At 43.5% G+C, this 17470-nt stretch overlaps 1 protein-coding gene across 1 annotated transcript in view; it reads right to left on the bottom strand.

The window, feature by feature from the left end:
- Nucleotides 1-17470, bottom strand: part of DTL (denticleless E3 ubiquitin protein ligase homolog) — a 29960-nt gene that overhangs the window by 5414 nt on the left and 7076 nt on the right. Inside the window, exons 8-13 of the mRNA XM_079971405.1 lie at nucleotides 16933-17006; nucleotides 16171-16274; nucleotides 15125-15229; nucleotides 11872-11984; nucleotides 4359-4448; nucleotides 2361-2496 (exon numbers count right to left, since the gene is read on the bottom strand). Coding sequence (XP_079827531.1) covers nucleotides 2361-2496; nucleotides 4359-4448; nucleotides 11872-11984; nucleotides 15125-15229; nucleotides 16171-16274; nucleotides 16933-17006 — 622 coding nt within the window. The remainder of the gene's footprint in view (nucleotides 1-2360; nucleotides 2497-4358; nucleotides 4449-11871; nucleotides 11985-15124; nucleotides 15230-16170; nucleotides 16275-16932; nucleotides 17007-17470) is intronic.

Genomic DNA, 17470 nt, shown 5'->3' with positions numbered 1-17470 from the left:
AAGAGGACTCTAGCCAGCTCCTTCTGTTTCCTGTCTGTAGATATCATCAATCTTTTTAGCAACTGGGAAAACTACTCCAAAAGCTTTTATTTTTATGTGGTGGAATAGAGGGGAAGAGCTCTCCCTGCCCTCTAGGTAGGAATACAACACAAAAGCAGCCCAGCTGGATTAGACAAAATGTCCACGTAGCCTGGCATTGTTTTGCTCAGATATAGGTCGAAAGAAGACTTCACAGGGCATGAGCATGAGGGTTCCACACACCCCCATCCCTATTTATGTTCCCAGCATCTGACATTCCGAGGTATGCTGCTTCCAGACATCAGGCTCCATTAAGGCTTATGGTTAATAGCCATGGCCAAAGCTCCTCCATGTATTACTCCAGCCCATTTTAAAGTCCTCTAATCTAGTGGTCATTACGTTTTGAGGCAGTGAATTACACATGGTAATCATGCATTTCTAGTCTCCTGAGCCTAGAGCCCATCAATTTCATCAGCTGATCTTGGAGATCTCATTTTATGGAGGCAGAAACTTTTCTCCTTATTGACTCATTCTATTCCTCATTATGCACATGCAGCTTCCAGGTTGCCTCCGCCACTCCAAACACTACCCTTTCCTCAAAGAAAAGGTGCCTCATCCCTTTGGCAATCTGGGCTGCCCCTTTTTCAGTGATATCCACAGAGCGAGCATGCATGTGATAGGTGCACTTCACTCTACAGTATGCAGTTGAATTTCTGGTATTTTTGTTTATTAACATCTATTATACAATTCTTATGGAATTAGGGTGTGTGGCTATCTTAGCCACAAGATGGTTGCTAAGTCACTCCTCAGGATGAAAAGCTCTCTAACTACATATTGGGAACAGAGAAAGAATGATCCGAACACCATGAAGAGATCAGCAGCATAGGATGCTGCAACTAGATCTGAACTGAAGGAAGGAGAATGTCTTGGCAAATCTCAAGAGACCTGAACTTTTGCTTTTGTTTCAGTTTACTGACTTTACTTTCTTTGCTTAAAATAGACTGTGTGTGAATGGACTGTATGCTTGTACCTGTAATTGTATGGTTGCAAATGAGACTATGGAGAACATATTATAAGAGAGGCTTTATGCCTCAAGCAGAAAGACATCCTGTTTCCCTATTACTGTGAAATCCCAGGGCAGGGAGCACGATCCAGAGAGTATTGTTGTTTTAAACTGTACCATAGGATCAGTCTATCGCCAATAATAAATGTTGTGCTAGCAAGTGGTCTATGCCATTGTCTTATGCCTTAGCGTGTAGGTGTGAATAGTGTGATTCAATCACAATCCACTGAAACAGTTTTACCATGTTGGTGGTTCTTTTTCTTCTTTGTTATTGAGTTGTGGGAAGAAAAGGATAGGGGGAAGAGTGTTTCCATGGGTATGCTTCAGCAATTGTGAAGTGACAGATTACTGAATTTTCCACATGATCACAAAACAATAAAACTGTATTTTTTGGAAGAAGATTAAATAATCTAGAACCAATTGTTTGTGGGACAACATACTTAATTAAACATCTATAATTAAAACATGAAGGGGTTAAAACCATAAGAGTAAGCTGTCGTGCAAGGTTTAGCTTGCCTTGGGAGGGCCTAGTCAGGCATGGCCAAACTTGGCTCTCCAGCTATTTTGGGACTTCAGTTCCCATCTTCCCTGACCACTGGCCCTGTTAGCTAGGTGGGAAGGAAGGCTGCCTGATTCTGACTGGTGAGCTTCAGTAATTGTCTCAAGTGGGCCCTGGGAGCACAATGTCTGAGAACCTCTGGACTATGCAATACAACCAATTGTAAATTTTCTTTATTTGCATAATTCACAGAAAAACCTTAAAAGATAAATAAGAAAAATTATCCTTGATTTCAGGGCCAACATAATCAGCTTCAGGTGACCAGCTTACTGCATTAACTTGCAGAGTTGTTTGAATGCTTCCACTTCTTACAAATGTGTGGCAAGATTGGGTTTTACCATGCCTTTAAATGCTGTTTTAAGCTGGTAATCACCGAGCGACAATTTTGCCACATGTCTGCAATGCTTTTTGACATTCAACCTGTTACCTTGCATACACACGTTCATATTCTGTGGCAGCTGTATCCTCTCAGCTGCATATCAAACTGATAACCTGAATTAGTCTTATGTACTTTTAATTACTAGTCTTCCATGAGCTATGCAGAGGGGTGGGAAAAAATCATCTTCCGGCTACACAGGTATTTCACACACTGACAAGACATCAGTTTCATATAGCTGTTGCGAAAACTGTTCTCGAACCTAATTTCTGCCATGCCTCTGCTTTATTAAAGAAATTGCCCCCAAGCTACAAATCTACTGTCAGTGTCTCAGAAGTTCTTACCTGTTCCACTTTGTTTTCCTACTTTCTTCTGGCAGGCCCAACCCACCAAGCTGCTTTTGTCTAGACAGTTCTCTTCTTCGGTTCCTCGCTTTAAGCGCCAAAACTTGATGGTGTTGTCGTCTGAACATGTGGAAATCTGCAAAAGAGCACAGGGAGCCGGTTGAGAAATGCCGCACTTCGCAAACAAGTGAAGATGTTGACTCTCTAACAAACAGTGAAAGAGTGGCGAGTTTGGGGGATGGTAAATGTGTCAAAGAAGGGACTTGCAGCTATCCTGCTACATTGAGAACCTCAGGCTCTCTCTTTATTAGCTGAATTTTAAAGGATGTAATGCTATGCCATTTCAGATTAGAGCCTGGTAGAATTATGAGTCAGTAGTATTTTTTTTTACCACCTGTCTTACTAAGCTTAAATCAATAGATTTCTATACGACCTCTTAAATAAATTTCAGAGCTGTTATGGAATTAAAATATAATAAAACATAGCAAGAGAAAAAAAAGGTATGAAATGGGCCTTTAGGCTATAACATCTGGTTCCAATAATTGCCAAATATGTCTCTATGCCAGTGTTTCCCAACCTTGGGTCTCCAGCTGCTTTTGGACTACAACTCCCATCATCCCTAGCTAGCAGTACCAGTGGTCAGGGATGGTGGGAAATGTAGTCCAAAAACAGCTAGAGACCAAAGGTTGGGAAACACTGCTCTATGCTACCAAGATGAGATGCTGGCTGTAGTTTTTGCATTTTCTGCTGCTGCTTTTTATAGATTGTTTTATGTTGTTGTTTCATTCTGTAAATCCATTTTTAAAAATATTTTATTGTTTTAACAGTGATGTTGTTAGCTGTCTTTGACAATCTATTGGAATGGTGAGATATTCAGTTTTAAAACATGTAACTTTGTAAATGATGAAATATTAAAAACCTTATTGGGGAAAGAATTCCACAAAGAGGTACTAGCTCTTCAATTGACAGGATTTTTTAATCCACTCTTGAGCTTACAAATCAAACACACACACAAAACGAACAAAGGAGATAGCCCCTGTCTTTAGGCTTACAATCTTGACAAGACACATCACAAGAGGAAAGGGGATTGGGAGAAATGAAGAACTAAGCAAACACATGTTCCATGTACAAGAACATGTGAGAATAAAAAAAGGGTTTGCCTGGTGCAAAGATAACCTTGCCAGACAAAGCCTTAAAAATAAAATTATTGTTAATAAAAAATGTCTTAGTTTACAAAAGTATGTGCATTGTCTCTTTTTTCAAGTTGTGTTTTCTACAGATCAATTACATTTGTTGTGAGACATTAGTGTTGTATGTAGTAGAAGGCTGGGGAAGAAAAGATGGGGTTGGGGTGGTAAAACTTATATTCTTTTACTTAGTGCATGTGTGAAATTTTATGTCAGAGTCACTTGGGTAGCTTCTCTTTCTATTTGTTTATTACATTTCCTTGGTAGTGAGAGGGATGGGGGGGGCTAGGGTATGGTTGGTTGTCTTTAGTTGGTTGTAGTGAGATTTTTTTTGCTTGTGTGGGGTGGGGTGGGGGGGAGGAATTGTTGGGTCAAGCTAGCCATATTGATTCATATGCTATTGGTGGGTTCTTGTTGTTGTCTTGTTGGGCTGTGTATGTGATAAAGGGGAGTTATACCAAAGTGAAGGCGTACTTTTCTATTTGTCCCCATGTCAGTTTCAGTCTACTGATTAGCTTTTCTAGTAAGGCACATAGTTTGATACCAGAGGCCCATGTATACTCCTGACAGGTCTTTCCAGTGGTCCTTCTGAGCTCCACAAATGGTGCTCTACAACCAAAAAAAGTCCTTTCATCTGCCTCATCTCATAGCGGGAGAAGCAGTTGTAAAGCCAAGGGCTTAAGGCTATCTAGGCAGGAGAAGCTACTTTTGCTTTGAAGCAAATGAAAAGAAATTATATTTAGGCTTTTGTTAGTGGAGTTTGTTCCAAAAGGCAGGTATAAGGAGAGACTTTGAAAATGTGGAAGCAAACCTTAGTGAAGTCAGATGGACACCAGGCAACAGAGGTGACCTCCTGCAAATGGCCAATGAGCATCATGGGAGGAAGTTGGGGATCAGATACCTATATAACGGGAAAATTGCAGAGAAAGTCAGAAAAGCGAAGACACCGGAACATCAAAACATCTAGGTATCAGAAGGAGAAACATCAATCTGGGATATTTTCCAGCCCGGCACTCTCTGAATGTTTTGTACTACAACTCCCATCAGCCCCAGCCAGCACAGTCTAAATTCTGCACTCAGAACCACTATTCCTGCTTTTTCCTTCCTCATCTTCCCCTAGGACTGATATAGGGAAACCTGTGGCTTTCCGGATGTTGGACTATGACTCCCTTATCCCCGACCTTCGGTCATTCTGGCAGAGGGGCTGGAGGGAGTTGGAGTCCAACAACATCTGGAGTGCCATAACTTCGACATCCTTGCTCTAGAATCACAGCACACACAAACCTGGCCACATACAGAACAGGCATCATAAGCCCAGCTCATCAGCGGCGCTTACAAAATCTCCATTTCTTAACACAGAGTTATATTTTGCAGACAGCTTTGGTATGAATGACGTCTTTCAAAAAAAGACAAGCATTTTTAACCCAGGAAAAGTAATAGGGAATAAATTTAAGTGTGCAGGTACGGAAAGCTAAAAATCCATACATATGTTGGGCACATCCTGTATTACATCAGCCAGGGTTCAGGAACCTGCAGTCCTCCAAATACTGCTGACTCCCAACTCTTATCAGCTCCAACTGACATGAGAAAGGCTCAGGGATGATGGGGGAGTTGGAGGCCAGCAATATTTGAAGGATCACAGCTTCTCTGATGCTGGCATAAAGCCAAAACCCTGTACCCTGTCAAGAACCTGCAAAATTAACAGCTATGTATGAGTCACTTCAAGTGCAATCTTTTCCATTCTCAAATAATGCAGAATATTTTGGAAAAGTCTGGGGTGGCAACAAAGATTATGAGACAGGTGGCGTGGGGAGCAGGGGAGAGTAGAAAGAAGCACTGATTTTTTTCAGTCACCCTTGCACAGCCTGCTGTAACTCCAAAAAGCTCAGAGCAGCTTACCTCTGGTTCCCTGGCAGGCTCATACCCAGAGAGCTTATGGGGACAGATCTGCTTAGCTTCAGCAGCGTAGCATGTGCCTTCAGACTATCCTCTGGCCCATGTAGGGCACAGCTCAAAAATCCCCACCGCCTCCCAAACACACACAATTCCAGCATTCTTGATTTTCCGTTTGAGAGTCCTCGGTTGATTTACCAGGACACTTTCAAACGCTTCTGCAAATCCACGAGGCAAAGTAATTTGCTCTGATGAATTAGGCTGAAGTCCTTCGGAAGCCCGATTCTGTGTTAGGTTCCCTGTTGCACTGTGCAGACAGAACGTCCATATAGGAAGCTATCTGTAAATCAGAATTCTTTTCTTGAAAGGTCAAGGCAACACCCTTCTGCTTCTCATACAGAAACAACCGGTTCTGTTTGACTGCGATCCATTCAGAAATCTCAGTAGGCCTTGTTGCTAGATTTGCTTGCTGTGAGTCAAAGGCGACTATGGGGTGTGGCCTTGATCCACTTTCAGGGAGGCTGAGTGCTACAGCCTACCCGGGGCCTCTTCACTTGCCTGGTCCACCTCTTAGCTATGCCATGGCCTTTTGACAGGACTAATGTCATGACCAGCAGCTCCTTGTATGCTGTGTGGCAGAGGAGCTAGGGGTGTGTGTGTGTGTGTGTGTGAGAGAGAGAGAGAGAGAGAGAGAGAGAGAGAAGGAAAGCTCCCTTCTCAGAGGGGAAAGGGCCAGAGGAGATGTTGAAGAGTATCAGAAAGCAAGATAAAAGGTTAGTGTGTTATTTATTATTATATAAATAAAAAAACTGGGGATATAAAGGAAGGAGATAGGAAATAGGAAAGCTATTAAAAGGAGGAAGACGTGAACTTAAAGAGGCAAGGGAGTATGGATAAAAAGAAACCAGAAACTGGAGAGAGCTCAGTATGAAAGGAGAATGGGAGAAGTTAGAGGGAGAAAAGGCATATGGGGGTGTGAAGGGGAAAAATATAAAAGAATGTCTTCTCTGGCGCAGCAAATACCGCCTAAAATGGGATGCCTAAGTTGTACTTGGGTTGAGGAAAGTCAAGCTTTGGAACACCTTGCCACACTGTGGTGTTCTAGCTATTTGCAAAGATGGATTCGATAAATCAGTAGAAGCTGTCAGTAATTTCCAGGTGGTTATGACTAACTCTGCCTCCATCCGCTGTCATTTTGTGACTGGCAGGGACCGCTGATCACTGTTTTGCGACTGGTGGGACTCAGTAATTTCCAGCTGCCTCAACTGGTCCCTGGGGAGTGGACAGTTTGAGGACCCTTGTTCTACGGTTTCTTTCTGGAGAGACACCAAGAAGGACAGAGGTGACATGGCATGGGATCTCCACTTTCTGGACCTTGCATGCCCACCTCATCCTGAAAGTGCCTTAGGCGTAAAAAAATCTTTCAGTACAGTCCTCTATGCATAACTCCTCCTGGCTATCTGTACTGACCGAGGCAGAAAACCTCCTCGCAATGCCGCAGGTGAGGGAGCAATTGGGAGAAAATGCCACACCACCTACTCTGACTCATTAGGCCGCTAATGAATAAGGAGTAACCTAAGCTAACCTCAAGCTGCAGCAGATTCTCAGATGCTCGATTCTATTTTTCAGCTGCTCTCTTTCCCAAAGCTGTGAGTCACCGTCAGCAATGTGATATTTGACGAGGATTTGCACTGATGACTAAGCGAACTTTATTAAATTCTTCACCATGTGGGTAAATGAAGCTTTGCAAGGATGTATGAAAAGCAAAAAAAGGATGCTCTACTTTTCCTGATCTAGTTCCTCTTTATTGTTCTGGCAGCTTGAAAAGCTATCCATAAAGTTCTTAAGTAGAATACTGAGGATTGGGTTTAAGTCAGGTTGGTGCATTTTAAAGGGGTTTTTGCCCCCTCTGAGTTTAGGTCAGCTTCTTGCCTATATATATTTAGAAAATGCCCTGTTCAAAACCCATCCTCTTTGCCAAAGGAGGCAACAACATGGAAACCAGAGCCCTTTTAAGGAGAACAGCTAAAGCTAAAGCTCTTGGTAGAGAGAGTATCTGTGTTTACATTTATCCATTTCCCCCTTCCACGGTGTGTAGCAATGTCTCACAATCCCTTATTAATGAGAGCAGGCCGAAAAAAGACATACTTCTTGCTGGGTCTGGATTCAACATTCATAAGGAATAATAATAAAAAAGCCCTAAGCAGCTGGTCCCACTCATGGGGATTGAATTGAGGGGTAACTGACACCTTTGAGCACATCCTTCCTTGCAAATGCTCATCTTTAGAGCAATAATCAATGCATGATGGAGCAATAAATGGATCAGCCCAGCTTTGGCTTAGCTCTACTAATAGTTAGAAAACACTACCCACCCCCTGCCACAAAGCTTGTGAAATTGCAACTACCCAGACTTTCTGTGACCCATAAGCTCGAAACCTGTTTTATGATTTTGAATTCCCTGAATACCCATGTTATTTGTTTTTAATATGCTTTTATACTCCTGTTTCATGCTGCACTTCTGTTTTGATGAAAATGGTCATTTTATGTTGCGCAGCACCAAGAGATTTACAAAACTTTAAGCAGTATAAATGCTCTTAAACCAAATAAACAAACAGACAATCCCAAATGTCAGCCTACAATTCAAGCCTGGCACGCTGGCAAGACGCTCCTGTCCAGAACAGCCAATCTCTGCATGGAAACAAATCTGCGGTAATGGCCAGAGCCAATTCATGTGCAGGAAAGGCAGAGTGGTGGCAGACCCCACAGCAAATACCCAGGCCCTGCATTAGACCTGGATAGGGAACATGCAGCCCCCCAGATCTGGACTACAATTGCTGCCATCTCTGGCCACTAGCTGATGGGAGTTGGAATGCAACTTCTGGAGGGCCAAAGGTCCTTGTCCCTCGTCTAAGACATGACCAATGCTTTCACCTCCAGTGGCTGCCTTCTCCCCTACCAGCTCCTGATAAGCACTCAGGCTTCTTAGAATTAATCACATTTGAAGCGGTGCTGCATGTGGGGTGCCTATAGTGGCCCATAAGGACAATAGATATTCTGCAGCCTCCTCTTGCCCTGGCAAGAGAAAGCCATAGTTTTCAGCCACAACAAGTTGTGCACACAACAAAAGAAACTACCAGGATACTTTTTGTGGAGTACTGCCTAGAGGTATCCCAAATGCTGAGGTAACAATAAAACTTGCTCTTTATTACTAATGCACCTCCTTTCCTTACAGAATATTAATTACACTGCTTCCAGAGAAGGTTATGGCACTGAGGGAACTTTACCTCAGGACACTAGGTTGGAACTGGAAGCAATGATTTTACTCCAGTGTGCTCAATGAAGTGACAGACGTCTTAATAAATTTCCCTCCTATTGGCGATCAGGTTGCAGGACAAGAGTTGGAGGGTTGGGCCAGGCAGCCATGTAATACAAGGAGGATGGCAGGAACGTCTCTTGAGAGGTTAAGACCATGGGATCAGCATGCAGTGCAGACAAAAAGTGAGGCAAGTTCACCCAGGGAGTGATGGTTATTATCTCCATGAAGTCTTACACCTGATAGGCCACAATGAAGAATGACTTGTTAGTGTCGTGACTGGCTACTTTGCTTGTGTGAACTGGCCTCAACTCCAAGACTTAGCTCAGAGAAATGGCCACGGCTCAGTGGTAGAATGCATGTTTTGCATGCAGAAGATGCCAGGTCTAATTCCTAGACTGTTCAGGTAGGTTAGGTTTGGGGGAAATCCCTACCCTAAAGAGCCACTGCCAGCCTGTGTTGACAGTACCAAGCAACATGGACCACCGTAAGACTTGGTGAGAGGTGGCCCCCTATGCTCCTTTGAAGGTGGAAGAGGTTAATGCTTTGTGCAGAGACAACAGCTAATGAATAATGGTTTTTCAGTACCTAACAAGCAAGGCAATGTATAGTACAAAACTTAAGATTAACAGAACACAAAACTGTATCTGTAAGATAATAATCTAAATAAACACATACTTGAGATAAAGTAAGGAGGAGGAACATAAGGGAAGGACAATTAAAGGACACCAGTTAAAATCTCAGTGGAACAGAGAAGGCTGGTAGATAACGGAGTATTTCAACTTTCAAAAAGGCTTTGACAGAAGTCTCTCAACCAAAGGTTCCTAAGGAAACTCTGCAATCATGGGGTAAAAGGATAAATCCTCTTATGGGCCAGAAACTGGATAAAAAACAGGAAGCGGAGAACAGAAATAAATTGACAACTCTCACAATGGAGAGATGCAAGAATGGAGGGAGATTCCCCCAAGGATCTCTGTTGGAACTGCTGCTTTTTAACTTGCAAAGAGAGAGACAGACAGAAAAAGTATGAGACAAGAGATCTATTGTTTAGCCCAGCTAAGGATCTGGAATCAGGAGGCATATAAAGAGGGATTAAAGAAGACAGACAGGAGCAACAGAGCACACACATTTTTTTTAAACAACAACAACAACAATGGAACTTTACAGTGAACTGAAGAGAAAGGGAGCCAGAGCAGAGAGAGAAGACAAGGAGAAAGGTGGTCACATTTATGAAAAGCTGCAGAGTGGGTCTCTTCCAACTCAAAAGCTGACAACTTAAGGGCTGGACAGATTTGATCTCTGCATATGGCACAGCGACTTGGAATGCAGTGGGGAAAGGGAGGCACTGGAAGGCAGAGGATCATTCTTTGGGGCAAGGGGTTTTTTTTTGGGTGATGGGGGATATATAGCCTTCTGTTCTTTCCAATGCTATGATTTTCGCTTCTCTGCTCAAAATAAGAAAAGGAATCATGTAGATGTCAGTATGGTGTGATTCAATTTCATGCTTTGTTCCTCTCTCAGGATCTGACGTGTTCCTGGTGTGGAACAGTGTGGTGGGAAGGAACTTGTATCCAATTTTTGGTAGCCGAGAGATGAATGAATCTGAGCGCTAACATTCCAGAATTTAGGACAGAAGTTTAAAGAATCACACATGAGGAAAGACTGCCTATTATACAGTTTAAAAGTGCAACCACAGATTTGTACCTGCTGTGCCCAAAGTCAACCCAAGTTGACAGGGGAAGAAGTGGCCACTCTAGATTCTTATTCTGGACAGGGACAGCCTAATTTATGTTGTCTAGGCTGTGGTAATCTCTATGTTAGATTACTGCAATGGGTTCTACACAGGGCTGTCTCTGAAGACTGTTCTGAAACTTCAGCTAGTGCAGAATTTGGTGGCCAGGTTGCTCACCAGGGCAAGGTTTGAGCATATAACACTGATCCAGTGGCACTGGCTACCAATTAGCTTCTGGGCCCAAGTGCTGGTGTTCACCTGTAAAGCCTTAAACAGCTGAAGACCGCAATACCTCAAGGACCACCTCTTTCCATATGAATCTACCTGGACCCTGAGATTATCATCCAAGGCCCTTCTTTGTGTGCCTACTCCATGAGAGGTGCAGAAGGTAGCAACAAAAGAATAGGCCCTTTCTGCAGTGGCTTCCCACTTGTGGAATGCTCTACCCAGGGAGGTTTACCTGGCGCCTTCATTATACACCTTTAGGCGTCTGGCAAAAATGTTCCTCTTTAACCAGAACTTTGGCTGATTGACACCCAATACCCTTTTAAATGTGTTGTGGGAGCGGGGGTGGGTGAGTTATTGGCTTGTTCTTGTTCATATTTTTATTATGTATTTTTTGTTTTTTTTACTTTGCAATTTTACGTTGTGAACTGCCCTGAGATCTATGGACAAAGGGCGGTACTGAATATTTAATAAAAAAATTTAGCAGAAGGCATCTCTTACTGAGGTTGTTTTACACTGGATGGGGTGGACAAAAAAAAAAAAAAGCCTACATAAATAAGTGCCCTTGGGTGGAGAAATAATAATACAAAAGCCTCACATCATCTCAGTGTGCCAGCTAAGCTTCTCAGCTGCTAGCTGGTGCTTGGGAATTTTGCTGAAAGCTCTGGCTCAGCCACCCTAATAATGCAGAGGCCTTAACTCCTGAATACTAAGCAGCTAGGAAGGGGAAAGGTGGAGCAGGAGGAGAGGAAGAAGAGAGACAAACCTGACGAAGGAGCTTGTGAAATGGGTAAAGTACTGGGGGGGGGGGGAAGAATCAAAACAATTAAACCATTAGGCTCTGTTAAATATGAAGCAAGAACTTTCAGCTTGTCATAGCTGGCTGAGTAAACAGGACCGAAAGGGATCTTTTAAAGGCCTATTAAAACCAGATTAAGATCAGCAACTTGGAATAAGCAGGAGCCACGAGAGAAAGTAGAAGCAGGAAGTTAGCTGTTTTCTATCAGTGCTTGCATTTGGGCTTGACAGTTGTATACTCTTGGCACAGTAATGCTAGGAACACCCCCCCCCACACACACACACACAATGATCCTGTCTCTGCCTCCTCTCCGTGTTCACTGGGTGTGGAAGAGACCAGCCGCAGGGGTTGGGGCTGCTTACCTTCCAGATGTAGGCATTCTGGTCACTTGAGCCGCTAATCAAGAACTGGTCATCTGGGCTGATGCTGGATTTGACATAGAAACTGGAATTTTGATGCCCACTGAAAATGGACCCTGAGATTCAACAAAGAAAACCAAACTTTCAGGATTAGTCAGTAGTTATAGACCATTTCCTGCCAGTTCACATACACCGAGGATGAGGGCCCCTTCCGCACTACACATTTAAAGCAGTATCATACCACTTTTAAACAGCCATGGCTTCCACAGAAGAATCCTATACTGCCGTTTGTTAGGAGACGCCAAGAGTTGTTAGGAGACGCCTATTCCCCACCCAGAGCTATAGTTGGAAGAGTGGTTTAACAACCGGTCCTGTTTCCCAGGGAACTCTGGGGAATTGTAGCCCTGGAACTGAAGCTCTAGCCATCCCTGACTATTGGCAGTGCTGGCTGGGGCTGATGGGAGTTCAACATCTGGAGGGCACCAGGTTGGGGAGGCTGCTAGATCCTCTTGTCGGCTGAAGAAGCATTCCTTTGCAATAAAATATGAGAGGTCAAATAACACTCCCAGCAGTCTTTTGTCAACCCTTCATAATACTTCACAGCATTTAGTAAAATTTGAACGGCCGACTTCAAAGCGATAGTATTAGAAGCTGGGCTTGTTTGGAAACAGCTGCGCTCAGTTAAGCAACAAGTGAAATGGTTGGGAAACTTGCTTCACTTGACACAAAGCCTACATGGAAGAAGAGCAAAGTGGAAGTTCAGCCCAAAGCTTTTCAGAAGTCATCTTCAAAAGGCTTTCGTTTCAGACTGGGAGGGCCTTGGCTTATGGAGGGCAGGGGTGGACACACAATTAAGGGAAAGCTCACACAGTCAACAGAAGCACACTCTGCCCCAAGGAAACACTGCCAGTGCCTTATTAACATTTCAGGGCAAGGGCAAGCAACCACAATGCAGTTCCTAACTTTTACCCATAATGAATGCTGGTGGTAACTAAATTCTTATGTATATATGCTGGATTCTGCCTGTAAGTTCAAGCATCTCATCTTATGATCTACACGCTGATCAAACAGGAATCATGCTGTAAAGTGAATGTGTGTCTGCATGGCAAAAGGTGGGCAAGCTTCAGACTTGTCAAATCCATTTTGCCTTTTACTAGCAACTCCCCCCCCCCACCCAACTTCTACCTTCTACCAAGTAGAAGAGCCAGATGCAACAAAAAAAAAAACCCTCACAAGAATTTTAAAAAGAGTGCCTCTGAGCACATTCTGAGTTTAGGGACTTATTTCCAAAACTGAAACTTTCACACAAAAGTCCCCATTTTTAGGAGGCTTATTTAGGTGGAAAAGGTTGTTTCGTTATTGCTACTACTGCTGAACAATCGGGAGTCAGAAACCTGGGCCTGTCTGCAGCTCATGACCCAGAGATTGACCATTAGATCCTGATCTGCCTTCTGCTCAACCCTGCTGTACAGCCCAGGAGGCATTCCAAAACTGACAAGGATTTCACCAGCAGTTTATGATAAAACAAAATTATTTTGGCAAGTGATTTATACCCTGCTTTTCAAAAGGTTCCTGGTTTGCCTTACGAAAAGATCGCAATAAAACAAATCTGACCCGCTCTTCCCTTCGCCCCAGTCAGTTACCCTATGTACTCCTTGCAGTGCAGTTTTGCTCTGCTTCTCAGTCTTCAAAGCCCCCAGTTATGGCAGCCTCCTTAAACCTCTTAGCATTCAGCACTTCTTGGATAGAGAATGAAGCTCCAGCATCTGTCAGGGAAGCTGCTTCTCTCTCACTTCCTGCCTCTGGTATCCTATTTCTCAAGGAGGATATGCACCGGCTCGGTGACACGGGTCAGTGGGCTATTTTTAAGGGCTCCGTAACAGCTCACCTGATCGATTACGCCTTGGAACTACTGCCCCAAATAGCTGTGACTCTTGGCACATCAAGAACTGGAAGTGGCTGTCACTAATGGGGAGAGTTACGTGCAGATGCCAAGAGCTCTGGGTTGACTGTGAAGGGGGAAAGGGCGCATTCCTAGCCTTAGCACAGAGCGTTACCGAGGCCTCCCTCAGTCCTGAAAGAGAAGCTCATTGCGGCACCCATCATATAGATGGCAATACCATAATCTGCAGCGATAACTGACTTCAGAACAGTAAAGGCGGAAGGAGTTTCTTTGGTATGTGGATTTGACATATTGGGCTATTTGCTTCCTAACATTAAGGAAATACATACACTTGCTACCTTTGCAGTCTCCTTCCTTTAAGTACACCCAGCTGCTAGCAGCCTCTATGTTTTTCTTATACTGCTACCTCCCACCCCAGTTCCCTGCCAAGAAATAAATAAATAAAAATCCAGATGCCACTAGAACAATGCTATTACTACAGCCAGAAATGTATACGTTTGCACAACTGCTTAATTAAAAAAATCAAGTATTTGACTATAAATGCAGGGCTCGGGATAAGGTGTTTAAAAATGCCTTTGGCGAAGTCACCCAACACACCCCAAAAAGTTCATTGGACCTAGCCAATTTTTATTAAAATTGTACAAAATTAAATTACAGGATATAGTAAGAGATCAGATGCTTGGAATGTAGACAGACGTCCATGAAAAGTTTGTCTCAGACCACATTTCCTCCAAAGGGGGATGGGTGGAGAAGAAAGTTTAAGTAATTATGCTCTATAAACTCTATAGTGAAGAGACTTGAATTAGAGGAAGTACAAAAGGGAAAGCGAGCAGCACCTGCTCTTTCCAGGCTTTCAGTATTTGCTGCTCTCTGGTGGCCTAAGAACAGATTTTGAAGAGAAGCCACTGGCTAAAGTGGCAGAGTGGAAAAAAAAAGACAAGAACAACTTCTCTCCATTATAATAGGATATGGAACTGAACATGGTATCAATTCACAACTATATTTCATGGGTATTTATTTAATCACTTATAACCCATTACAAGCAGATCCTCTATGGATGTGTATAGGGTGCATTATAGTAATCAAGCAAATATTTTGATTTTATGAATACAGTGGCCCTACTTCTCGGTAAATGTAGGAGATAACCGCACAGTTTTGCCAACTTGGTGCCCCCAGATGTGTTAGACTAAAATTCCCATTAGCCCCAGTCAGCAAGGAGCAAGGCTCACTGAACACTGCAAAGGTTCTTTTACAGGAAATACACATAGGATTTGGCGATGTACACACACATGCCATATTCGCCTAAGCTTCATGAGCACCTAGATTTAAATGTGTGACATTAATCATTCTTACCTGGAGTGGTCTTTGTAGTCGACATACTGAACATGTATATATTGTCATCAGTGCAATTAGCGAATAGGCTGGTACCACTCGAGTCCAAAACAAGACTAGAATAACCTAGAAGAGAAAAAGCTCTATGTCAAATGTACGATAAACAAGTAACTGCTTCAAAGGGAATAAGTAGAAACTGCAGGAAAATGGTGCAGTGTGGAATGCTCCCATCTGGAGTCCCACCCAGCTAACTCTCTCTTTTCCATTCTAGGGTCATAGCAATACAGTGGTACCTTGGGTTAAGTACTTAATTTGTTCCGGAGGTCTGTTCTTAACCTGAAACTGTTCTTAACCTGAAGCACCACTTTAGCTAATGGGGCCTCCCGCTGCGCTGCTGCTGCGCTATTTCTGTTCTCATCCTGCAGCAAAGTTCTTAAACCGAGGTACTATTTCTGGGTTAACCTGAAGCATATGTAACCCAAGGTACCACTGTACTGCAAACTTCTATTCAGCAGGCTAATCATTACCAACCCACACAAGCCACCCACCAGCAGTTCCTCCACCTTCTCTGGATTGAGTTCCAGTTGGTTAGCATTCATCCAGCCCTTCTAAACTGAATTATGTGTTAAAGGAGTGGAGTTTATTGATATCACCCTCCGTATTCCCAGATGACCCCACTCAGAGCCTTCATGTTGATGTTGAAAAGCATGGGGGCGGCGGCAATACAGATGCTACGAGGCCAAGCAGCAGTCCCCAGACACCATCTACTAGAATCAGTCCTCCAGTAGGAACAGAAGCACCAAAGTTCTGTGCCCTTAAATCCTAATCCATAAAGCCTATCCAGAAGGACACCATGGTCAATAGTATTGAAAGCAACTAGAAGATCCAGGAAAATTAGGACCGCACTCCCCACCCTTCTCCTGGAACAGTTCATCGAAGCTGAAGCCAGATGGACAGATCTACATAATGTGTCTCACCGTAAAGTGAGAAAGCAGAGGAAGGCCTGCTGTTTTGTTTTTAAGGGATTCTGGTTCCCTTCAGTTCTTCAGCACAATGCTAAGACATACCAAGCTTACGAGTGCTGGTCCCAGGGTAGCTGAAAGATCTGGATGGCACTGGATCCTGTCGATACGTGGTGTAGTTCTTGCGCAGGTCCCATACCTTGATTACGCTAAAATTCAAGAGACAGGCCCTCTCAGAACTCCACAGTTCTTTCTCATTTGTAACACACATACCAAGGGGAATGGAATGTTGCGGGAGGGCGCGAGATTGGAGGCCATGCCTTTTCCTTCAGAGCCCTGTGTCAAGATAAGGCATTCCACGCTCCATTGCCTCCACCTCCCCCACCAATGACTGCATGGGTGGATACTTGCTTAAAAATGTGATCAGCTTATATGGGCACTCACAACTGAATAGGGCAATATGCAGATCCATAGTTTGCTGTATGTATGTATGTATGCCCCCATTCCAGGACAAGGGTAAGAATCAGCTCAACCGTATGCATGTAACCAAGAGCCACCACCTATTTCCTCCCCATCTCCTTTTATCTCATTCGGTAACTTTTTTCTTTCCTGGTAAAAAAATTTACTTGTGGTAAAATGCATCCCCGCAGGGAAGTGAGGGAGTTTTTCCTGAGCGAACTCAAAATTGAGGACACATATAGCAAAGGAGCAGTGTTTATTCCAAATTGGCTTTCCATCTTTGCCCTTCACCTGTAAAATACAGCTATATTTCTTACTTGTTTTTTGTTGTTTTAGTACTAGATGGGCTTGATGTGGGACAGGAGCTAAGGAGGGTTTATTAAAGAATTGCCGCAATTGCTTCCTTACCCATCAACTGCCCCAGCTGAGATTAATGTGTGTTCATCTTGAAGTAGCACCACTGTCACACTCTGCTGAAAATCCTAGGGAGAAGGAAGAAATTCTGTCTGAAAACCACAGAAAAGTTATGCGAGGTAGTTTCAGCCTTGATTTATCCTAAACATTCCCTGTAAACAGCTTCATTAAGCAGCTTCTCCTTGCTCCCCAATTGCTGCCCTAATATGAACAGAAGGTGGAAACCGAGGCCATGAAGTGGCATAGATGGGATATGCGTTCATGCCCTGAAGCCAGTGATATTCCTACTTATTAACTGAAAGGACTAAGTTTAAGATAGGCTGCAGAGAAGCAAGAGAAAAGGGAAGGAAGGCTATTACATCATCTCGGCTGAAAAACCAGCTGCCTTTGGCACTCCTCATTTGCTACTTAGCAGCAGCCATTCCATCAGGCTAGCTGAACTGTTCCAACCTAGCTGGTTGTTATAAGAACTGTAAGAACCTGTGTTTGCTTATTGCCCCTCTGCATTCCTTTTTCCTTATGCATCGTATCA

The sequence above is a fragment of the Podarcis cretensis genome (genome assembly GCF_951804945.1).
Source record: "Podarcis cretensis genome assembly, chromosome: 3".
NCBI lineage: Eukaryota > Metazoa > Chordata > Lepidosauria > Squamata > Lacertidae > Podarcis > Podarcis cretensis.
This window is presented reverse-complemented; position numbering and strand designations above follow the sequence as displayed.